This window comes from Cornus florida, unplaced genomic scaffold (assembly GCF_030987335.1).
Source record: "Cornus florida cultivar Cherokee Brave unplaced genomic scaffold, ASM3098733v1 CherokeeBrave_3.0.0_Hap2_Chr03, whole genome shotgun sequence".
NCBI classification, from domain to species: Eukaryota; Viridiplantae; Streptophyta; class Magnoliopsida; order Cornales; family Cornaceae; genus Cornus; species Cornus florida.
The window spans coordinates 92,382,957-92,408,596 of NW_026775573.1; the positions used below are offsets into that span (position 1 = coordinate 92,382,957).

Consider the following 25,640-nt stretch of genomic DNA (forward strand, 5'->3'; position numbering starts at 1 on the left):
GCGATTAGGAGCTGCAATGGTGACAAAGCTCCTAGTCCGGATGAGTTCACTTTGGCTTTTTTCCAACAGAATTGGGATGTGATGAAGGTTGAGGTGATGGGAGCCATCAACTCTTTCCATTCAGGAGGCCAGTTTGAGAAAAGTCTTAAAGCATCTTCTATAACCCTTATTCCGAAGAAGGGTGGAGCTGTTGAATCTTTGCTAAAGTCTTAGCCATCTGATAGAGGAGAGTCTTGGATGAGGTGATCTCGGAGACCCAGAACGCTTTTGCTGGCGGTCGCCAGATTCTGGATTCTGTTTTGGTTGCCGGTGAGTGTGTGGAGGCCAGGGTCAGAAGGGGAGTTCCGGGGATTGTTTGTGCAGACTTTTTGATGTATATGCTGGAGAGGATGGGATTTTGTTACAGATGAAGATCATGGATTTATCATTGCATTTCGACTGCGCGGCTCTGTCTTGGTGAATGGCTCCCCAGCAGGGTTTTTCGCTAGCTCTTGTGGGCCACGCCAGGGGGATCCTCTATCTCTTTTTTGTTCATCAATGTCATGGAGGCTTTTAGTAGGCTGATGAGGCGGCGGAAGATTTGGGTTGTATCAGAGGCTTCTCATTGGGAAACAGTTAGGGCTGCAAATGAACCGGGCTGTTCATGAACAGCTCGGGCTCAGCTCGTTAAAGGCTGGGCTTGGGATCATTCATTAAGTAAATGAGCTGAGCTTGAACATAATTTTAAGGCTCGTTTAATAAACGAACCAAGGTTGAACAATGCCAAGCTCGGCTCGTTAAGCTCATGAACAAGCTCGTTTAAATAAAAATATATTATATTCAATTTATTATATTTACAAGCCTACCCATATATACAAGTTTATCCCAAATTTATATAGATATGTAGTTACCCCAATTAGTTCTTAGTATCTAGAAGCCCATCTCACAAATGAAGTCCATTTAGCTAAGTAGCCCAATGGCCCAAGTCATGTTTCATCTCAGCCATTGGATTAGTTTACATGTTGAAGGGATAAGAAAACCCCAAACAAAAAAGATAAGAAACCCTAAACCAGCAGCCGCAGACCAAGCTTTTGCGTCCCCTTCCTTAGACTTCGCCGGCAAAATAAAGCAACTCCTATATATATATATATATATATATATTTATGCTTACTCCAGCGAAATCAAAGACACCAGACAGCATTACTCCGGAGAAATCAAGCTGTCAGAAGAAGCCTTGTTGCATTTGAAGTGGTGAGATAAGATCAATGATTAGTGGATGAACATGGTAGCCGATTTGAAGGAGATGGTGCAAGAGTTGTCTCCAAAAATGATATCTTAGATTTGGTTTATTTGATATGTCTATGTATATATGTGTGTGTGTGTATATATATATAGACACAAACAAGCTTGACGTACTAACATTTAGATTTGATTCATTTTATGTATATATGTCTTTATATGGACACTCGGACACACACAAGCTTAAGCTGAGCTGAGCTCAAGCCTAGCTAGGCCAAGCTCGCCCGAGCTTGAGTCGAGCCCGAGCATCCCTCTGGTCTTGGTGAGCCGAGCCTAAGCAACCTAAAGCTCGGCTCAGCTCATTTGCAGCCCTAGAAACAGTCCCAATGAGTTGGTTACTTCTCACTTGCTCTTTGTGGATAACACTATTGTTTTTTTGTGATGCAAGGGTGGACCAGCTGAGGTTTTTGAGATGTATCCTGGCTTACTTCTAGTTGTTTCGAGATGAAGATCTACATTGGGAAGAGTGAGCTGGTTCTTGTTGGGGAGGTTGACGAGATCCATGACTTAGCAGACATTCTTGGGTGTGGTGTTGATCTTTTCCGATCTCCTACTTTGGTTACCTCTAGGAGCGTCGTTGAGAAGGACGTCAGTTTGGGACCCGTGGTCAAACGCTTGGAGAAGAGGTTGGCAGTTTGGAAGAAGCAATACCTATCAAAAGGGGGGAGGCTTACTTTTACGAAGAGCATCCTTTCGAATCTTCCAACTTACTTCATGTCCTTATTTCTGATGCCGATGTCCATTGTTCAAAGATTAGAAGTGATTTGGAGGAAGTTTTTGTGAGGGGTATGAGTAGTGAGTCCAAATACCAATTGGTTAATTGGAACAGTGTGCGTTCCCCTATTCAAAAGAGGGGCTTGGGGATTCAAAGGTTGGAGTTGTTCAACAAGGCTTTGTTGGGCAAATGGCTTTGGAGATTTGGTGTGACATCCCACATCGCCCAGGGGGAGAAGTTCCTAGCATTTATATGTGTGGACACCCCTTAACCATGTAAATGCATTTTGAAAACCGTAAGCACGCAGAGTGTGTAAAGCGAATTGTATCTACACATGTTAAGGCACGTCGTGACAAACGGTATCAGAGCCAATCCCCAGCCGAAAATGTGGGGAGCGTGCAGAAGCCGCATGAACGTTGGGTCCAAAAGGGGGTGATTGTGACATCCCACATCGCCTGTGGGGGGTCACATGTGTGGACACCCCTTAACTATGTAGACGCGTAGCACAGAAAGTGTGCCAAGCAGATAGTACTTACATCGATTGGGGCGGATCGTGACATTTGGGGCTGAGAGGACAAATTATGGAGGAGGGTCATTGCTTGTCAATGCGGGGAAGAAGATGGTGGGTAGATGTCTAAGCAGACGAGATTCCCAGGAACTTTGCTTTGGCTCGTAGATTTCGAAATAAATAGAATTGGGGTTGACATTCCATTGTAGAAGGTATTTTTTCGGCTCTTCAGGATTTCCATGAGCAGACAAGCTCAGGTTGCTCTGACTGTTATCAACTTGATAACAAAAGGTTAACTTAGGATGTGCAGTTCCGCAGAGATTTTCATGATTGGGAGCTTACGGAGGTCACTGAGTTCCAAGCTTTGCTCTACAACCAGGTGGTGGTGGAGAGTGAGGGGATGGATGAGATTGTTGACTTTAAGATATAATCAAATCAAGAGTAAGTGTGAAAAAAAAAAAAAGCACGGATGAGAGAGAGAGAGAGAGAGAAAAAAGAAAAAAAAAAGAATACTTTCATCCTTCCACCACATTCTGTTTATAATAAGAAGTTTCAAAAATTACACATAAGCCCCAACTTTATATAAGTAATAACAAATAAGCCACTGACAACACTCCCCCTCAAGCTGGTGCAAATATATCTATCATGCCCAGCTTGACTAACATATTTTGCAAGCAAGTCTTGCTCACACCCTTAGTCAAAACATCAGCAACCTGATCATATGTATTGACGTATGGAATACAAATCAGCCCAAGATGAAGCTTTTCCTTGATGAAGTGTCGATCGACTTCAATATGCTTTGTCCTGTCATGTTGAATTGCATTGTGGGCAATACTAATAACAGCCTCGTTGTCACAATATAACTTCATTGACTCGCGAACAGGATAACCCAACTCACCCAACATCGTACGTAGCCAGAACAACTCACAAATTCCATGTGCCATGGATCTGAGCTCAGCCTCTGCACTAGATCTAACTACTACAGACTGTTTCTTGCTTTGCCATGAAACAAGATTACCTCCAACAAATGTGCAATATCCTGAAGTAGATCGTCGATCTGTCACAAACCCTACCCAATCAGCATCAGTATAGGCTTCAACACGCAAGTGGCCATGATTGCCAAACAATATCCCCTTACCAGATGAACCCTTGAGGTAGCGAAGAACATGATGAGCTACCTCAAGGTGAGGTGTACGTGGAGCATGCATAAACTGACTAATCACACTAACAGTGTAGGCAATATCCGGGCGCGTGAAAGATAAGTAAATCAATCTCCCAACCAATGGGTCTCCATCTACATCATTAAGCCTATGATTCTGCTCAATGGAATATCAATAGGTATAGCTTCAAGCCTGCCTGTTTCAGCCAACAAATCTAACACATACTTCTGTTGAGAAATGAACACCCCTTTCTTCGATCTGCACACCTCGATGCCAAGAAAGTCTCTTAATGATCCAAGGTTTTTAACCTCAAACTCTGTCCCCAAGAATGACTTCATTCGACGAATCTCTTCTGGATCATCTCTTGTGATAACAATATCATCAACACATACAATAAGGGCAATAGTGTAGCCCTGGTGCTTCTTGATGAAGAGAGTATGATCTGCCTGACTCTGTGTGTACCCTACTCTTTTCACAGCAGTGCTGAACCTCTCAAACCAAGCATGTGGCGGCTGCTTTAACCCATACAAAGCTTTATTTAGCTTGCACACTAAATTCTAACCATTGCCAAGCTTAAACCCTAGTGGCATAGTTATATACACCTCTTCCTCTAAGTCACCATGAAGGAAAGCATTCTTTACATCCAGTTGATGTAAGGGCCAATTCAAATTAGTTGCCAAAGAAAGAAGAACACGTATAGAGTTCATCTTCGCAACTCGAGCAAATGTTTCCAGATAATCAATTCCATAGGTCTGAGTGAAGCCTTTTGCAACTAACCGAGCTTTATATATCTCAATTGTTCCGTCTGCATGATACTTTATTGCGTAGACCCATTTACAGCCTACTGGTTTCTTACCCCTAGGTAATGGAACAATATCCCAAGTACCATTCTTCTCAAAGGCCTTCATTTCTTCAAGCATAGCTTTCTTCCATGGAGTTTGACTAAGAGCATTTGAAACACTAGAAGGAACAAATACATAGGAGATACACGAAGTGAAAGCAAGATATGTTGAAGATAAAGCATCATAGGATACAAACTGGGATATGGGATGCTTTGTACAACTACGAACACCCTTACGATAGGCAATAGGGACATCAAGATCAACAGGAATGCTATTGGGAAAAGAATCAAGAGTATCAATGTCAACTAAGGAATTACCTAGATCGAAGGAGACTTCTTGGTCCTGGGGTGAGTCAATAACTTGTTTTGACCTCCTAGTGTAGACAATTGGCTGCTTTCCTTGTTGCAAATCATTAGTGTTAAGAGGACTAGACGTAGGCACCTCAGTAAAAAGCTCCCCCTGAATTAAAACAGGCAAAGGAAGGGGGCAATCCCTCTGAATGGACAACGGATTCTTTACCTATATAGTAGTCTTCTCTTGTAGAGAATCCCAAGCAACGGAAAAAAAAAGGAACGGACTCAAAGAATGTAACATCCATGGAGACAAAGCGACAACGAGTGGTAGGGTTATAACACCGATACCCTTTCTGAGTGGCAGAGTATTCAAGAAAGACACATCAGATTGCCTTAAGGTCCATTTTGTCCTTGCGATGATGAATGTGAACATAACAAACACAACCAAACACTTTCGGAGGGACAGTAAACAAGGCAGTGTCATGATGTAAGACAGAGAAGGGGGATTGATAGCCAAGAACCTTAGAAGGCATGCGATTGATAAGGTATGTAGTTGTTAAGGTTGCATCAGCCCAATAAATTTTAGGCACTCCCATCCCACTTAGAAGAGAATAGGTCACCTCTGTAACATAACGGTGTTTTCTTTCAGCTATACTATTTTGTTGTGGTGTATCGACACAAGAGGTTTGATGGACAATCCCTTTATCAGCAAAAAAGGATGCAAGACCACCATGCATAAACTCTCCTCCATTATCAAATCGAAGGATTTTGAGGGGACAACCAAACTGAGTACATACCATCCTATTAAAGGTTTTAAAAATGGAATGAACTTCATCTTTGGTTTTCATAAGATAAAGCCAAGTATATCGACTAAAGTCATCAATAAACACAACAAAGTAACGAAAACCAAGTAACGAAGTAGTAAATTCAAGACCCCACACATCAGAATGAACAAGCTGCAAAGGAGCTATATTTTTATTAATACTAGTAGGATAAGAAACACGAGTCACGACATTGTTTGGCAAGAACGCATGTTTCACAGTTTAACTCAAAAGATTCAAAAGAAGCAAACTGGGGAAGCACATGCTTCAAAACAGGACGAGGTAAATGACCTAGTCTATTATGCCATCGCATTAACAGATCTTTATTGATATTACTATTCCTAACACTAGATTGATTTGCAACATAATAAGAAGTTGGCCTCGCGTTCAGTAAATACAAGCCATTGTATTTACATTACTATTCCTAACACTAGATTGATTTGCAACATAATAAGAAGTTGGCCTCGCGTTCAGTAAATACAAACCATTGTCCTCAAGCCTTTTGTAATGAAACAAAATCCAATCATCTTCCCCGTGTCCAAGTCCTGAAACACACGGTGAGATGGAAAAAAGGTTACACTACAATTCAAGCCTTTTGTAATGTGACTGACAGAAAGGAGGTTATTGGTAAACTTTGGGACATGAAGAATAGAGGATAAGGTAAGATTAGGAGAAGCAGAAACAGTACCCTTCCCCGCAATGGAGGTGAAGGTGCCATCAGCCACTCTAACCTTATCCTTACCAGAACATAAAATGTACGTAGAAAAATCAAATGCCATACCAATCATATGATCAGTGGCTCCTGAATCAATAATCCAGGGTGGCCCACCAGATAATGTACATGTCTGAGCGAAGTTAAAGGTGGAAACGGAGGAATGTTATGCTAGTAGATGTCGAAAAGCATCAAGTTCAGCACCGGACAAAGAACTCGGTGGCCCTGAGGAGGCATGACTTGTAGAAGCAGTCTCACGCTCTGTAGTATGTGTCGTAGATAAACCCCTAAATGGACCATGGCCTAGTATTCGCATTAGTAGGAGCTGGAGCAGGGCGACCGTGTATATTCTAGCATGTTTCCCTAGTGTGGCGCGTACGCCCACAGTGATCACACCTCAACTTGCTTTTGTCATCCTGTTTCCCTCCTTTTGGAGGATTAAGCTTGTTCCATTGTTGTGTGGCAAGAGCAAACCTCTCAGACAATGGTACTTCTGGCTCAGGCTTAGTGTATACAGGTGCAGACATAGCCTTCATTCTACTCTCCTCAGCCTGGATATACGAAAACACATCTCTAATAGAAGTAAGGGTTGGATAACTACCTAACACTTGTACCCTGGCATGCTCGTATCTCGGATGCAGACCACCCAAGAACTCATAGATTCGATTCCTTTTTACCATAGCATGAAATGCTTTAACATCAGCTGCACACACAGGTATGTAGTCGTGGTAGTGACCTAACTCTTCCCATTTACCACGTGAGTGTGGTAATATATAGCAAACTCTCCAGCTTGAATCTTGAAATATGTTGTTGGAGTTCAAACAGTTTTGCAAAATTACCAACCGAGGAATACGTCTCTTCCACATCCGTCCATAGCTCTTTAGCTGTTTTCACAAACAGAAACCCTTTGCTGATCTGTGGCTGCATTGACTACAACAACCACGTCATAACTAGTGCATTATTTGCACTCCACTCTTTGAATTCAGGATCGCTCTTGGAGGGATACGTGACAGTCCCTTCGATATGGTCGATCATCCTACGACCAATGATATGCTTACAAGCAGATTGAGCCCACTCCATATAGTTCGTCTCATCCAGTCTCGTAATACAAAGGCCTGAATGGTGATCACTACTCCCAATACTGGAGTCAGACTAGGAGAAGACCCAGCTCCTTTTGAAGTCACCTCTGAGCCAGACATTTTATCAAACAGTTTCTGGGTATACAATCCTCAGAAACAAAAACATCAACAAAATACGTAAAGAACCACTTCTCTAACACACAAACTTCATCTAAAAAGATTACCATCTTCTGAGATGCATAAAAAAGCGACACAGTCACCACACAAACCCTAGAAAGCAACAAGGTAGACCATACCAGAATCGCGAACGACGAAGAAAAAGCCGTTGTTTTAGAACCCCGCAAACACAAAAAAACATCAATCAAGACTGCAATAGATAAAAAACAGGTCCAAAAAACTTTTTTTCGGGGCGAACCCCGAGCAAGGGCGCATTACCCCTTGCAACCCCCAGCCAACTCACCGCATAGTTAGATCCGCGGTACATGTGGATGTGATTAACACTACTTCCTTGCAAACAAATCCCATCTTGGAATCTCTTCAAAACCCTTCACACCCACTAGAGTTTACATAAACTTGCCCTAGGGTTTCAACTACAAACCATGCTCTAATACTATGTTGACTTTAAGATATAATCAAATCAAGAGTAAGTGATAAAGAAGAAGAAAAAGAAAAGAAAGCGGATAAGAGAAAAAGAGAGAGAGATGGGGAAAGAGAAAGAAAAAAAAGAATACTTTCACCCTTTCACCACATTCTATTTATAATAACAAGCTTCAGAAATTACACATAAGCCCCAACATTATACAAGTAACAACAAATAAGCCCCTGACAATAGGAGGGTCATTGCTTGTCAGTGCGGGGAGGGAGATTGTGAGTGGATGTCTAAGCAGACGAGATTCCCAGGAACTTTGCTTTGGCTCGTAGATTTCCTCGGCTCTTCAGGATTTCCAAGAGCAGACACGCTCAGGTTGCTCTGACTATTATCAGCTTGATAACAAAAGGTTAACTTAAGACGTGCAGTTACACGGAGATTTTCATGATTGGGAGCTTAAGGAGATTACTGAGCCTTCCAACGTATTTTCTTTTTCTCTTTCGGGTTCCAGCCTCGGTTGTTGGCCATCTTGAGATGTTACAACGAAACTTCCTTTGGGGGGTTGTGGAGAGGAGTTTAAGTATCATCTTGTCAAATGGGAGCAGGTTTGCAGGCCTTTTAAGTTGGGCGGGCTTGGGATTAGGAGATTGGCCCCCTTTAACAGTGCTCTCCTCGGTAAGTGGCTTTGGAGATTCAGCAGTGAAAGGCATAGATTATGGAGAAGGGTTATTTCCTGTCGCTTTGGGGAGGAGAGAGGGGGGTGGTCAGCTAGGCCAGTCAGGTCTGCTAATGGAGTAGGGGTGTGGAGGGCCATTGGAAAAGGATGGGACGAGTTTTCCAAACATGTTAGATTCAAAGTTCGGGATGGAAGGTTTATCCGGTTTTGGGAGGATCCCTGGTGCGCGGGATAGGCCTCTGGCTCTTTTGTTTCCAAGGCTATTCAGGATTGCTGCTGACAAACATGCTATGGTTGCTAACTGCTATCGCCTTAATAGCGGGAGGTTATCTTGGGATGTGCGATTCCGGCGATCTTTTCAGGATTGGGAGTTGGATGATGTCACTGGCTTGTTGGCTCTCTTGTACAGACAGGAGGTGGAGGGCACTGGTGTTGACTCCCTGTTTTGGGTGCCCTCTTCTCAGGGGATGTTCCAGGTCCGGTCTTTTTTTGTGTGCCTTTCTGGTTTTCATGGCGCTTCCTTCCCGTGGAAGACGGTGTGGTTATCCAAGGCGCCTCTTAGGGTGGCCTTTTTCGTGTGGACTGCAGCTTGGAGCAAGATTTTGACTTTGGATAACTTGAGGAAGCGAAGACATATTATTGTTAATCGGTGTTGTCTTTGTAAGTTGAATGGGGAGTCAGTGGATCACCTGTTGCTGCATTGTCCTGTGGCTCATGATTGTTGGAGTCTCATTTTTGATTTGTTTGGTATTCATTGGGTTATGCCTCGGACACCTCGGGAATTGCTAGATATTTAGAGGGGCCAATGGGTGGGGGCTCAGGCGAGAGTCTTCTGGAGGGTAACCCCCTTTTGTGTTTGGTGGAGCATTTGGAAAGAGCGGAATAGAAGATCTTTTGATGGGAAGGAGTCCTCCATTAGGCTGTTGAAATTCTCTATTATTTGTACTCTTTTTTGTTGGGGTTAGGGGAGAGATTTTTCCTCCATTGAAGATGTTGTGGACTTTTTGGGCTCCTTGAGATCATAGTTTCAGTTTTTTGTATAGCTTGGGACGCGTTCCCCTTTTGAACGCCTTCTAATTCCTTTTACTTATCACAAAAAAAAAAGGTCACTGAGTTCCAAGCTTTGCTCTACAACTAGGTGGTGGTGGAGAGTGAGGGGATGGATGAGATGGTTTGGGTGGGTTCCTCAAGAGAAGTTTTTGAGGTTAGGTCTTCCTACTAGAGCCTGACTGAGATTCCAGGTCATTCTTTCCCTTGGAAGGCAATTTGTAAGTCCAAAGCTCCGTTAAAGGTGGCATTTTTTGCTTAGTCAGCTGCCTTCGAAAGCATTCTCACTCTTGACAACCTTGGAAGAAGACGACAAACTATGGTGAACTGGTGTTGCATGTGTGAGAAGATGGAAGAAATGGTGAACCACCTTCTTCATCATTGCCCATAGCATAAGGGATGTTTGGTCTATGTTCTTAGTTGCATTTGGCATGCTTTGGGTGTCTCCCGATTCCACAGTGGACATGATTAAGGCTTAAAGAGGGTGTATAGCGGAGAGTCAAGTAGGAGATGCGTGGAGGGCCATTCCCCATTGTTTATGGTGGGCCTGTGGCGCCTTTTGTTTTCTCTTTGTAACACTCCCATGTTGCGAGCTTTTAATGAAATCTTACTTATCAAAAAAAAAAAAACAAAACAAAAGAGTAAGTGATTTACATTCATAAAACATATGAATCATATCCAAACATGAACTTTTTATTTTCCAAATAATTGTGTTTTTTTCTGGTTTTTAACCTAATTATTTGGATTTTTTGTTTTAATTATTTTAATATGTATTTGTATAAGTATACTATTAAACTACGGATACCTGTGTATTATTCATTATACATAAATATGTCATACTATACATATATTAATATGCATCAATCTGTTTCAGATTTATAAAAATAAAATAAAAATAAATAAATAAATAAAAGAGTAAATAATGAAATGAAACTACAAAATCAGAAAATCTTTAAAGTTGACAAAAAACTGGAAAATCATAAAAAGTACAGAAAAGCTAAATACTTGATGGATATAGATCATCAAGTATGTTTTTAGTATACATAACAAGTTTATTATATTTACTTACTTGACATTCTGCTTCATTGTTTTAAAGTATTGTATTTGATAATAGTTTATGTATTCCATATATAAATATATTTGTGACCATAAAATTAGTGAAAAGAATAAATTAATACAGTTTTTTTTTTTTTTCCTTAGTTGGTACTCACACACCCATACCTCCACAGAGGCTTGAACCCTGACCTCCCTTTGAGAAGTAGGGGCTTGGTACCGCTCACAATGCTTTTTAATTTATAAGTCATTATTCATATAGAATCACCTTTAGATATTCAATAAAATTCAGTAAAAACATGCGTTTGATGGGTTATAAAGTTAAAATTTGCATCTCTCTTTGTTTTGATCAAGATTTGTGAAGTTCAAAATATTTCATGACTTCAACAGCTGATAAGATCATGTAACCTCTGCGCAACCCGTAATAACATCACCATGTTCATGACCACATCGGTGGCCACAACCGCATTCTAAAACCTAGTGTACAATGTCACTAATTTGTATATGTGTGTGTTGTGTATATATATTACTTTCCAAAAATCTATATATATATATATATATATATATATATATATATATATATATATATATATATATATTTCAAGTGATACAAAAAAGACGAAAGAAGAAAAAAATAAAAATAAAAAAAATAAAGGAACAATAGCAAGTTTTACATCATGCCTAATACCAGCTGTGGAAGATCGACCAAACAAGCAAGTTGATGACCAACTGTTAAATTATATTCATAATATATGGAATTAGATGCACCATAATGAGAAGTACCAAAAAAATTGAAAAATGTGACAAAATAAATCATTACCAAAAAAATATGAAAAATGTGACCAAAAATCAATCATTACCATCTATATACATAAATTTACTCTCACTAAAAGCTACAACAACATGCTCATTGTCTTCTCATGAGCTTCACTGTTAGAAATGGATCAACTGAAACAACATAATGAAAAATTAAAAGAAAAGGCTACCAAGAATTGCATTACAGAAATAGGACACCTTCTTGAGCAACAATTTGTCCTTGTTGCATGCTTATCTGATCAATTAGCAATCGCATTTGACTTGTACAATGATTTTCTGATTCGACCTGTTATGATCCAATAAATTTAGGACATGTTAGAGATTAGACAGCTCATATTCTGGGCAAAGTTTTTTGCCTCACAAACAGATTTCAAGACATTCAGAAGCTGTTAACTAGACAAGGCAATTATTCAGCATTTATCGCAGAATTCATTGTAAAAACCACATAGATGATTATTATATTTATTAGGTATACCCAAGACATGTGGTGTGTAATATGGAAGCAGTTAGTCGATATTCTCTTGGCAGGAATTCACTGGTAGGATTCTTCATATCCTGGATTTTATTTGGAGACCATCTTTAACGTGAAAGTCAGAAATCGCTAAATCCACTCATAGCCTAAAGGAAAAGATTGGCCAAATGCAGGAATCCCATCAAATACAACATGGTTCGTCAAATTGTGAATGTCACTTTGTGTGCATATTTCGCCCTATTCTATGCTCTTAAAAATACAGTAAGTCAAAACTCCTGCAGTCTTCAACCATTGGACTACCATTGCTGTTGTTAGACTAATTCTAGTGACATTAGATGCTATTGAAGGATTTAAATATTTAAGTTACGCCCTCTCTAACAGCTTAAGCTTTTGGAGTAGATGGTTGTTAACATGGTATAAGAGCCAAAGGTCTCGAGTTCAAAGTTCAAACCTCAACGTCACCCTAATAATTTAAAAATAGAAACACGTGTTGGACACTTGGACCAAAAGAAGGCCACACATGAGGGGGCGTGTTACAGGATTTAAATATTTAAGTTACACCCTCTCTAACATCTTAAGCTTTTGGAGTAGATTGTTACTAACAGACACAATGTGTGATATTATGTGTAGCAACTGCTATGTTTTTCTGCTCTGGTTGATACAAGTAATAGCAATATTTTTCTGTTGCAATTATTTTTTTTTTCCTTTTTATTCTTCTAGTCATTGATTTGATTGATAGAATACTTTTAACAATCAAATTTACATTATGCCTACTGGTAACTGGATAAAAAAGTTAGGGTCTTCTTTTTGGTTTGTTTGGGTTCAGTCTTCGAGAGGCTTGATTGATGCTTGGAGAGGGTGCTATGCGGGATCCCACGCCCGTGATTTTTGGAGGGTGGTGCCCTTATGCATTTGGTGGATGTCTATGGAGGGAGCAGAATAGAAGATCCTTTGATGGAGAGGAATCTTATATTGGGACTTTAAAAATGGACTTAAAAAGGCTTCACGTCTCCACAGGCCACAAGGTTGTTACAGCACAATTGTGGGTCATTACACCATTGAATTTTACTAGTAAGTATACATTAGTGCAAAGGTGCTTGGGTCTCGATATCACTTACGTGATGGCTATTGCAATAAATAATAGTCATTATTTAAAATCTTGACTCATTTACTTGAAAACAAGGATATAAACCATTGACAGATGACTACAAGGGTGAATCAAATATGCAAAACAAGTAGACATACTGCAGCAGCAAGCCGATCGGCATATTCTGATTGTGTAGCAAAAAGCCGCATCTGGGAATAAATAAAGAATTCAAAATAATAGTCAGTAATAAGAAAGAATTTACTTATCAAAAAAAATTATATGGTTCTCTGTTATAATTATAAGTCCAATAACGGGGGAGCATGAGGCTTGAAGAAGAATATTCCTGTTTCATATGTAATGCAATATAGTGCAACAGCAGCAACACTAAATGGTTAAACAATGTCATTACCACTCTGAATGTGGTGATTTAAAAAGAAAAAGTCCATTGTCAAGTGTTAGTCCCTGTTTATCGAGGCCGTTAGGGGGTGCTTGAAGGGATAAATTGGTCCAAAATAACTTTTGACACTATTTGCACAAAACGAATATCCATAGACTCTAGCCCATTTCTCAAATTTTGGAAAACTAAGTTTTTGTCAGTGCACCAAGGAATAGGTGATTGCAAAAGGCTTAATTGGGCCCATATCCTAAAGAATGCCGACTAATGGCCTTCGTTCACATCAGCATGTTACTGAGGAAGGGTATGCTTTGTACTCAATATTCAAAATTTTAATCATTATGCATCAATGATTTGTTTCACAGTGGCATCAATGTCTTTGACAGGACATATGTTCCTTCCATAATAAACTTTGTTGAGCTAAGATTACTCAAATTATAAGCATTTCTGAATGTTGGAAAATATTGTGTTATCAAGCTTTCTTAGATTCAAATTACCCAAATTCCTTGTGATTTCAGGTTCTCCTTCAACATAGAGACATCAATCTTATGCTTCGATGCTACTATTGCACTTCCTAGAAGCAAATTGAATTTCGAATTAAACGCCCCATAAAAAAGCAACTCAATGACAACTAATTTTTAATAAGAGACCTGTTCAGTTTTGAATTACATGGTGAATTTCGAAACTTCTAAAACTAGAACTAACATGAGGACCAAGAAACTTCAAGGGGAACCAGCAAACAACACAAAATACACAGCAACCACAACACTTAATAAAGTCAAAAAGCTCCATAGGTTTCCATTTGAATTTAAGAATACAGATAGAAGAATATTGAATTCTTCAATACCAGACTAATCTACATTTTTTAGCACAGTATTTCAATGTCAATTTATATCGACATGCATACAATATATATATATATATATATATATATATATATATATATATATTATATGTTGCATAATCACGTACATGTATAAATTACTGTGTGTGAGCGGATTAGGGTTGTATTGAAAAACTGAAAGCAATGAAGTGGGAAGTAGAGGCAATTGACCTGGATGTAGATGAATGCTATTGCGGCGACGAGAAGAAGGAATCGGAAATCGCAGGAAAATTTGGCCATTTGTATGTATGTATTGGTGTTCTAGACTATAGTGATTGTTGGGATCAAAGCTTCAGAAAATAAAGCTTCGATCTCGCAGGAAATGATGAATCAGAAGAGGTCCGCCATACCAAGCTCCGCGATTCAATTGGCTCGAGTCGCTTCTTCTTCTTCAAGTCAACAATTTCTTCGCCACTGTTGTGTACAGTAACAAACGGCTGAGATTAATTCGGCTGAGTCAACCGTCGAAGTTAATTGCCCAACAAAATGCATTTTTGAAAAAAAAAAAAAAAAGTCTCATGCCACAAACCCGTTATAATTTTAAAATGTTGTGCAATAACAACGCCTCGTTTTTATATGAGGAAAAAAAACAAATTTTATTTATAGGACAAATTACGCTCCTATAGGTTAAATTTTACTTGGATAAAAATTTTGATTTTAATTTTCAATTAGATTACAAATCAGATTTTCATATAAAAAGGATGTGAAATGTCATTAAAACCCTCACTTATTTAATATATTTTAATATAACAAAGGGTTAAATGTAAAAAAAATCTCCCTGAACTATTGGCAAATTGCAACTAACTCCCCCCTAAACTATGAATTTGTTGCATTTCAGTCCATTCCGGTGACTGACTTAACCGGAAAAATAAAAAGTTTGATTTACTCTTTAAGTAGTTTTGACCAAAAGTTGACCGTCGTCCATGTTCTCTCTCTTTCCCCTTTCATAACTCAAATTGCAGACACCAAAGAGGAGAGGCTTGATTTGGGAAAGCCAACAGTCCTTTGTTGGACATAGGGTTTGCCATCATACTACAATATACTTAATGGGAATATATATAAACAATATATATGTATACATTTTAGGAAGGAGCCAGTGAGAAGAGAGGCTGATTTGGGGGAAGCCGCTGTCATTACGAAGAGGAGAGGAACGGCGTTGCAGTCGGTTGCCATTATTTCCTTAGCCGAATTTGGCCATTCAAGAACAGCTCGTCAGCGATTGAGGCATCAATTAGCTCAATCGTCTCCACCGGCCGAGCACACCGCCAAGCTCGCCGCTGCCATTACTCCTCGAACCGCCCCATCGCGACTGAGTTCACTCCACCGTCTTCTCCACAATCGTCCTCTTCACTGCCAGCCCCCATTATCCGAAGCCAAGCTCGCAACCATTCAGTCCTGCTGGCGGCCATCAAACCCAATCACTGCCGAGCTTCTTCATAACAGCCATCACCTGAATCGCGACTTCTTTAGTCGTTGATATGCTACCATCCCGAACCAACCATCTCCACCGGCCGAGCACACCTCTATTCTTTATTCCGAGCACCGCTGCAAGCTCACCGTCGAGCTTCTCCTCATCCGCCGATTTCCCCGTTCCGAGCTCACTGTCACCTCCATCACAGCCGATACCATCAAAGCCGAGCTAGCCGCCGTGAGTTCACCATCACAGCTCGCTACTCACCGCCCCAAGCTCTCCACGGCTGAGCCAACAGCCAAGCTCTCCACAATCGGCCGATTCTTGCCCGTCGTCCATCTCTACCAACCTCGCCAGTCAGAGCTCCACCATCCGAGCTCTCTGTCATCGTCTCCACCGGCCAATTTCTCCACAGCCTAGCCCTCCCTTATTTACCGACCGCCGATTCAATCCAACCGAGCTCACTACCACTACACCACCTTTCCGTGACTGCAAGCCGCATCATTCCCAATTCATAGCACTACACAAACAACGACATGGTTATAGTCTTTCCAAACCCTATGACTGATTTTAGGAAAAAAAGGTTCAATCAATCTAGGGCAAGTAATTTATGGATTTTGATTACGATTTCTGAAAGGTGTGTTTGGGCATGAATTCTTTGAGTTTCGTGGTGGTTATGTTAATGGTTCCAAACGGTGGTGGTGGTGGTCGCAGACGGTGATGGTGGTTATAGGACAATTTGGTATTTTCATATATGGAAGGGCATTATTATCCTAAAATTTTAGTTTATCTATCATGTGAGAATCACACGCTCATTTTGGATGGCCGGTAGCCGAATGGAGTGATCTGTAACAATTTGTATAGTTCAGGGGGTTTTATGCAATTTTAATAGTTTAGGGGGTTAGTTGCAAGTTCCCAATAGTTAAGGGGGGTTTTTTGCATTTAACCCTATAACAAATATTAAAGTTTTTAAAAGACAAAAGTACCCTAAAGGAAACCTCTTCATCTTTCTCCTCAATCATCTTAACAACTTCCAATTCAAAACCCACCACCAAAACCATAATAACTGTAATGACCGGTTCTTTTCCTATTTTTACAGATTTTCTTTTTCTGTTGATTTTCCTTTTCTAAGTACGGGTTTTGTTTTCTTCGGGTCATCTTGAGTGTTAGGGAATAGTTCCCGATACTCTTTCTTTTGGGATATTGGTATCGTCTTTGTGAGGACTGCATTATCTTCTTTCTTTTTTTGACATTTTCCTTTTTCGTCCTTTTCCCATTATCGTTTCTTTTCGCGTAACCTCACGGTTTATGTTCGGATTTGATCCCAGCTTTGCATGCATCCATTTCTTTTAATCTCAATGAAATGTGTAGTTTTACTTTTTTTGAAAAGCATGCTACTTGTTTACTTTTCGCTGTAGGGGTATGGATGCATAGTCTCTTTGGAAACATTTACGCTTTTGTGGTGTTTTGTGTAATTAACTTTTGTAATTATTTTTTATCTTAGGGACCTTTTTGTGATTTAATTTGCAAGATATTTTGAGGAGAGACCTTTTTGTAATTTTTGAAAAAGTGTGACAAGTGTCACACTTTCATTGGTCCACTTGTAAGTATTCCATTGGTGACACTTGGGAGCCTTGGATTGGTGACATGTGGAGGGTGAGGATTCACCCACTTGGTGGCCTAGGACTGGTCCACTTGTTGGCTTAAGATGTGGACAAGTAGGGCTTAGATGAAGCCTTAGGAGGAGGTTTAGGATGGTGATAAGTGGAAGGACAAGATTGAGTCTTGCATTTGTGTGTGAGATAGGTAGTGTGTGAGTGTGTGTTTTTGACTATCATTGACTCTGTGAGTGGAGGAATACATGATTTTCATTTAGGTTTTTCATCTCTTTCTCTCCCAAAAGCCACCACTGTTGCAACCTTTAACCTAGACCTTGCACCTTGGTTTTGAACCTTTTCCCTCACCTTTTGGCTTAGTCTTTGGAAGACAAAAGCTCCCCTTCATCCACCTCTACAAAACCCTTGTCCGGTTTCTTGATTTGCCTTTACCTTCTTTGGATTATAAAGATTATATTCTCTATTAAGGTAGGGGTTGTTGTATGTTTATTTCCTAAATGTTTAATTGTTTTTAAGGTTCTATATATGTTGTATACATACTTGTTGAATTGTAGGATTGCATTAAGATGTAATTTTTATATACTTGACCTTAAGTTTAATGATTCAAAGCATGTATAGTTTATTTATCTTGTTTAGAGATGCTATTTAACTTAGTAGATTACTAAATTCTAGAATATATAATTATCTTGTGTAGAGATGCTACTTAATTTAGTAGATTACTAAATTCTAGAATATATATTTGTCTTGCATGAGATGTTATTTAATTTAGTAAGTACTAAATTCTAGAATATATATTTATCTTGTGTGGAGATGCTATTTAATTTAGTGGCTTACTAAATTTTAGAATTCATGTTTGTTGAAATATGGAATTCTTATAGATTATTATTAATTACCTTGTATGTTTATTACTATGTTGTTGTTAATTTAGTACTTATGCTACTATGGTAATTAGACTTAGCTGATATGTGATATCAATTGTAGCATGTAACAAGTCGCATATTGAAGACTTGACATTTTATATGCCTTGTTATGTGCAACGAATCGCACATTGAAGATTCGACATTTTGAATGCCATGTAATTGGAAACTATAGTGCATGATTTGTGTTAGTCCATGTATGGTTGTGCATGGTAGGTGTTTAAATGCATTTTACTTAAAGTGTTTAAGTTATGCGTTTCTTGTTGATTTTGGAAACTTGGGGCATTGACCTTTGAATGGCTAGATGTAATACCCCTAATTTTACAAAGGATAGTTTCAACATTTTAGTTAATTGTTTTATTACATTTTATTTGTTTATTTGTGTATTTGCCTATTTGTTTAATTGTTTTATTTAATTGAATTATTTATTTACTTGTTTTTATTTAATTGAATGATGTGTTTAACTGTTTTTATTTAATTGAGTATTTGTTTTAATTATTTTCTTTCATTAATGTATGCTTATGTGGAAGTTTAATTATTTGTTTGCAGTAATTGTTTAATTAGAGTTTTATTTTCTTTTAGGTAATCACGTATTGGGTATAACCGACTTAGTTATAGAGTTAATTGTTTTTCTTTTCCTTCTTTGAACATAATTAGAATTACGGTTTGTGTTTTTCCTAAGCCTATAAATATAACAATATGCGTCTGTCTAGGGTTGGAAAACCCTATTCACGTACAGAGAGACTTGAGAGGAAAGCAGAGAGAGACTTGAGAGGAAAATAGAGAGAGACTTGAGAGAAAAACAGAGAGGACCAAGGAAGAAGGAGGAGGTTGATTGTGGGTTAGAACCGGAACAGTAGAAGGCTCAACGATATTCAGAACTCGCCGGGAAAATCTAGAACGACGGCGTTGAGATTTTAATTCAAAATCTAACAGGCAAGTTTTATATCTAACTCTCTCCCTTTGACTCGTGTTCTTTACATACCTAGCTCAATTCCAGGAGTAAATAACTTTAAGTTAATCTGGGTTACAGGTTGAATTTAATTAAAACAGTTTTTGTAGTAACAAATTGTTAATTGCTCGAATTTAAGTTTTCATGCGTGAACACTGTTTTTAATTGGTTTAATTAATGCATAATGGATCTAAATAACTTCTGAAATACTTTGGGACGTAGTTCAGACATCTAAGAAATTTAGCAACGGAGGACGGGTGAATTGGAAGTCGCCGGAGAAGACGAAATGGATGAAAACAGGAGGAGAGCTAGCTCCCTTTTGAAGGGAGACAGCTCCCCAATCAAAGAAGCGGCTCCCCACAAGGGGGAGCCGGCTCTACACACTCTAGAGGCGGCTCCCTATAACGACCCACTCCACCACATTATGATATTGTCTACTTTGGGCCTAAGCCTGCACAATTTTGATCTTGGGCTTTACCCCAAAAGGCTTCACACCAATTGGAGTGACACATCTACATATAAGCACTTCACCTTTCCTTTCCCTTACCCAGGAGATATGGGATTGTGCACTCGTAGCTTGCCAGTGTGGTAGCCTGCCAGTGTCTCGCACCCAACCACGACACACCCGCACATAGGGTCATCACACTCTCCTTGTAGGGGAGCCAGCTCCACTCAACGGGGAGACAGCTCTTCCCCCTTTCTTTGATTTTTTTTACGAAACTTGATCCTGGGCTTGGATTTTGAAGTTCTGGGTTTAGTTAGGAGCTATACTGGGGGTTTTTTGTAACGACCCACTCCACCACATGGTATGATATTGTCCGCATTGGGCCTGAACCCGCACAGTTTTGCTTTTGGGCTTTACCCCAAAAGGCCTCATACCAATTGGAGATGACACACTTACATATAAGCACTTCACATTTCCCTTCCCCAAGCGATGTGGAATTGTACATCCGTAACTCGCCAGTGTGGTAGCCTGACAGTGTCACTCACACCCGCCCACGGCACACCTGCCCACATGGTCATCACAATCCACCCCCCTTGGAGGCCCGATGTCCCCGTTGGCATACTTCCAGCTGGGTCAAGCTTTGATACCTACCATACTGGCGAGCTACGGGTGTACAGTCCCACATTGCCTGGGGAAGGGAAAAGTGAAGTGCTTATATATAAGTGTGTCATCTCTAATTGGTATGAGGCCTTTTGGGGTAAAGCTCAAAAGCAAAACCGTGCGAGCTCAGACCCAAAGCGAACAATATCATACCATGTCGTGGAGTGGGTCGTTACACTCGATATGAGCTTGAGTCTCAGGATCGACGGTTAGGGAGCGTATATGCAGTAGGATGCGTAGCTAGCTATGATGGTAGAGGTATACCCTATTAGGCTTAGGTACTCATGCCCACTCAGGTGCGTTTTGCATGTTGCCTTCTATTCAAGTTGAGACCCCCTTTGTAGTCCAGTGAGAGTCCCATAGTCTGGATATATCTATGTACGGACTATATAGCTATTGTTGAGTTGAATAGGGTGTATACGTGTATCGGGTCTCTACTTGGATTGTAATAGAATAGAATTTGTTCGTGGGCCTGGCACACTATTATTTTTCAAGTGTTTGACAGTTCCAATCTTAGACCTTGATCGTGCCGAGCAGAGACAGTCATCATCACTCTACCGACCTAATGTAGGGTTCTATCTTTGTTATCTTTTTTTCAGTTTTTATTTTCTAGTTAAGATATTATTAGGGGTCCACTAGATGGATTCCCGAGTTGTAATGTTATAGGAGGTTTTGGATATTATTCATTTGGAGGATTATTTATTATTTAACTTAAGGATTTATTATTTAGTTTCTCTTTCTGCTCTTTTATTTGTTCTTAGTTATTTATCTTTTGTATTCAATGCTTGTTTATTACTTAATTTTTTGATATCCCTCGGGTTTGGGCCTGGGCCTGATCAACCCGTGTCTCGGATTCGAGGGGTATCACACTTCGGGTGCGTTTTACATGTTGCCTATATTCAGGTTGAGACCCCCTTTGTAGTCTAATGAGAGTCCCTTAGTGTGGATATATATATATACGGACTATATAGCTATTCTTGAGTTGTTTAGGATATACATGCGTATCATGTCTCTGTTTGGATTGTAGTTGTATAGAACTTGCTCGTGAGCCTGACCCATTATCATTTTTCAGGTGTTCGTCAGTTGCGGGCTTAGAGCTTGTTTGTGCTGAGCATAGACAGTCACTCACTCTTCCGACGACGTAGGATTTATCTTCATGGTTTAGCTTTAGATTTTATTTCAGTTGTTTACTTTTCAGTTTAGGAGTTTAATAGGGGTCCACTTGATGGATTCTCGAATTGTTTAATTATTGGAGGATATTTATGGAGGTTTTGGATTATTGGATTTTAATCATTTAAATTTTAAGGATTATATTTTAGATATCTTTTCAGCCTTTATAATTTATTTATTATTTCATTTTGTATTCCGCGTTCATTTAAATATTAATCATTTGGTATCCCTCGGATCTGTGCTCGAACTTGATCACCCGTGACTCTAGAATTCAGGGGTATCACATTAAAGTACAGCTTTAGAGCGGAAGATACGAGTTCTTCCCATATAGTGCGCACTTAGGTGGTTCCTAGCGAGTTAGTACTTAAAATAACTACATGTGTGGTTTGACCCATGAAGGCATCCGAGTATTTCGTCATTTGATTTCGTTTTCGTTTACAAGTTGACATTACCTTTGAAGTTGTAGCTTGTCGAGTTCACTAGTAGTGAATGGTTTATATATGTTTCAATTTCGTTTAGTATACTGATGCCTAGTATGCTAGTATATTGCGTATTTCATTTCACTTGCTTAAGGTAGCTTGAGATGCTCCCTTAGTTCACCTTATAACTTAAACGTTAGGTGGAATGTTCCTTTGTATTGATTTATATTGAATTTGTATGACACTTGAAACTTTAGGATATACGCATGCACTTCTTCCTACTAGTAACTTGTTTACTCACCCTAGTTGTTTGGAATATTTTCAGGTAAGGAGATTTTGTATTGGGATGCATAACATCCCTAGGTTTACTTGGTTGCCTGAAGCACTTTTGCGTATTTTGTAAACATGCACCTGTTAGCATGTTAGCTTTCTTTTGGTTTAATATGTCAAAACTTGTAATCTTTAGCTTAGGTATGTAATGTGTACCTAAGTACACTTTTGGATTTATTTGATATGTATGTAATAAGGCCTAGGGCCAAGTACTTTTAGTTTGCAAGTATAATCATTTGGTTTTATGATTTATTTGAAAATATTTTACGAATTTGAGGTTTGACATATGATATTTTGCAAATGACATGTATTAAGGCTGTAGGCCATTGTAACACGCTTAAATATATTTTTTACGTGTGCGTGTTTGATTATTTCCCCACACAATATCAAACTTGGTGAAATGAACACTTGGAGCTACATGCATTTTGCATTTTTTTTGTAAAATCTGATCTTAAGGGTATTTTGGTCATTTCTTTTGAAAAATAAGAACTTCTTTCGACATGGTCGTTTAGAAAACATGATTTTAGGGGGGTCACTTCATAACCTTTTTTTTTTTTTTTCCAAAAAATGTCATTTAAACCCTTAAAAATTCATTTTAAACTCTCAAATCTGGTGCAACTTGGTTGTTGCTGTTAGGGTGCTTACCGCTTGCATAAACAGGGAAGCATCAACCTATCACCTCAAATCTCTGAACATTACAGACAGCCGAACTGGGGGTGGTCACGCTTGTCGAGCAAGCTACCGTCACGATGTTCCCTATCGAAAGTGAAGTATATGGCTATCGAACTCTCTCTTTTAGCTAGTTCCTGGTCGGGTCAATGGAAATCCTTTTTTGCCTTTTCTTGTAGACAGACCGCTAAAGTTGGGACACCTTGCGCAAGCCTAAGTTGACGGGCGGTCCATCGTTACACTAGTTTGATAAAGGTCTTTGACGACACAAAAGTGACCGAAAAAGCCCCCCACACCACTAGTAATTCCTCCACCGACAAAGGTTGGAGCTATGAAGCAGTAAGATCGGACTATTTATCTATATAATAAGGATTCTCGTATAATGATGATAGAAATGTTACTAGTAGATAGTTTAGGTGATAGAGCTTTCTACCAATGAATTCTGATGTAGTTCTTTATCAAGAGGTGAAGGAAATGTTCCAAATAAAAGATCTGATTCACACCGTAAACCCAACAATGAGATCCGTCCTTCTATATCAGACAGATCCAGGCGAGTGGGAACTAGAGTGGATAGCGAAACGAATGAGAGTGACTGCAGTATGAAAATCTAGGCTTTCTCTTTGATTTGTTCTCTAAAAGTTTAGATAGATGAAACCAATTGGTTGGTCGTTACAAGCGTACGGCTATTCTATTAAAGAAATAATCCCTTTCACATCCGATTTACGCATAGATGCTAGGAAAAACATCTTTTATAAAGTTTTCCCTTTCGTTCAAGGTCAAGTATATGCACATATAATAAGATCCAATGACTTACACAAAGACACAAGGGCCAAGGAGATCAGAAGAGACTTTTTTTTAAGGCAAATTTGTTCACACAAGCAAGAAGGAAAGAGAACTAGATCAACACTGAAAGGTTCCATTTGGATCTCTTGAGACTTTTAGAAGTAGGCTTCTGAAGGAATTTGCTAGGGTGCCGGGCTTAAAAGCACCTACCTTCGAATCTAGGGAACTAGTATGCCATGGTCTTTGCCCGTAATCTACATTGTCAGCATCGATATCAGGCGAAAAGTCAAAAGAGGGCATGACGTCATTCAATTCACTTGCCTCAGAGCAGGAGTGAATGAGGTTTCTTACGCTGATAGAAGTAGCTTGACCTTACGATTCTGGGCCTTGCCTTTCTTAGGCATTTGGTCGTATAACGTTGGTCTCTCTAATAGTGCTGTAGCTGGTACCTGTACCTGAGTTGGATCCTGGATCAGAAGGGAGAAAAGAGGGATTTGAATCACTAACTAATGGAAAATGTCCAATGCAAGAATCTGACTTCGAAACAGCCTTTTCTTTGTTTGCATTTTTTTATTCGGGTGTGGGTTGGGTGCACAAACGTGAATGCTTATTGACTCACTCGGGCACCTCCGGGTCTTTGCTCTATAAGTCCAGGAGCTCCACCCGTTTTCTCCTATCCTGAAGCATATGCCCCTATTGAAGTTCGAACTGATAAGGTGGCATGAGAAACTACCTTAGAAGGATAGTCCATAGGTAATCTAACTGAATCTGAAGCGATTCCTCGCGCTTTCCTATCACTTTCAAGGCTGTAACAAGGAAAATGACTAATTAAGAACAAAGTTGAACAAGAGGCTATACATAATAGAATAGAGTACTTCGACTGAGAGACTTGACCTTCATTTTTACCGTCCTGCACATGAGACTTTCGCTCACCCCCTCTGACCTCTATCTTACGACCGAAAATAGAACCTCTGTAGCTTATGGGTTTCGGGAGATCTAGAAAGTGTTCCACTAGTGTTAGCCTTTGGTCAGACGTTTTTGTTTCGAGCTTACAGCGTTTTGGTCGACCAAACCACGAAAAAGGGATGCTACTTTTGTCCTGGGTAGGCCGGTTAGCTCACTTGCTCCTTCAATGGTTTATAGCTTAGGAAGGGAAAGGCTTCGTCATTCTTTAGTTTCGGAAGTTTCATTCTCTTTCTTTATTTCCTTATATAGACTGTTAGCTTCTTGTAGTGGAGTTTCGTGCCACAAGATTAGTTCAAAAGACAAGATTCTGTGTCAGAATTCTCAGTCAGTATAAAAGCTTGACATGGGGGTTTTCATCGGATGACAGTGAGAAAATACCCTTCCCTATAATCATACTCTTCAGGATATATATAAAGATTCATAAATACCCAAAACACTATCATACTCTTTAGGATATATAATACGAAATCAATATAAATAATATTTAAATATAAATTAAAAGACAATTAGAGCTACTTCACCAAAAACCTATAAGCCTGAACTCTCTCCAAGGACTACACAACTGTGACTAGTACTATATGTTGAGAGGTGATATACAAATTTATAAACTCTATCTAACATAAAGCATAAATCCATGTATACGGGGAAAGGTTGTCAAGTAGTTCTGCATATACTACTAGTTATATAAGGAAGAAGCTCTTAAATATTGGTATGTATAGAAGAGACTAAGTACCTATGCTATGTCTGACTAAGTAGTTAAAACTGCTATATTATAGCAATAAGTTAGACACATACGCCATAACTAACTAGTTGCCATAGGGAATATAGGAAAGAAGTAGTACGTACTATTAATCTGCTATAAAAGAAGGACTACTTC

The 25,640-nt window shown here is 39.4% G+C and overlaps 1 protein-coding gene across 4 annotated transcripts in view; it reads right to left on the minus strand.

The window, feature by feature from the left end:
* The window catches only part of LOC132300879 (alpha-1,3-mannosyl-glycoprotein 2-beta-N-acetylglucosaminyltransferase), a 57,921-nt gene extending 43,028 nt beyond the window's left edge, over window positions 1-14,893 (minus strand). Inside the window, exons 1-3 of one of the 4 annotated variants that reach the window (XM_059798154.1) lie at window positions 14,597-14,892; window positions 13,307-13,357; window positions 11,775-11,875 (exon numbers count right to left, since the gene is read on the minus strand). In XM_059798154.1, the coding sequence (XP_059654137.1) occupies window positions 11,775-11,875; window positions 13,307-13,357; window positions 14,597-14,665 (221 nt within the window). In that variant the 5' untranslated portion in view covers window positions 14,666-14,892. Of the gene's footprint in view, window positions 1-11,774; window positions 11,876-13,306; window positions 13,358-14,596 lie in introns of all 4 variants that reach the window. The other 3 variants (XM_059798155.1, XM_059798156.1, XM_059798157.1) reach the window with 3 other exon arrangements.
* Window positions 14,894-25,640: the final 10,747 nt, after the last annotated feature.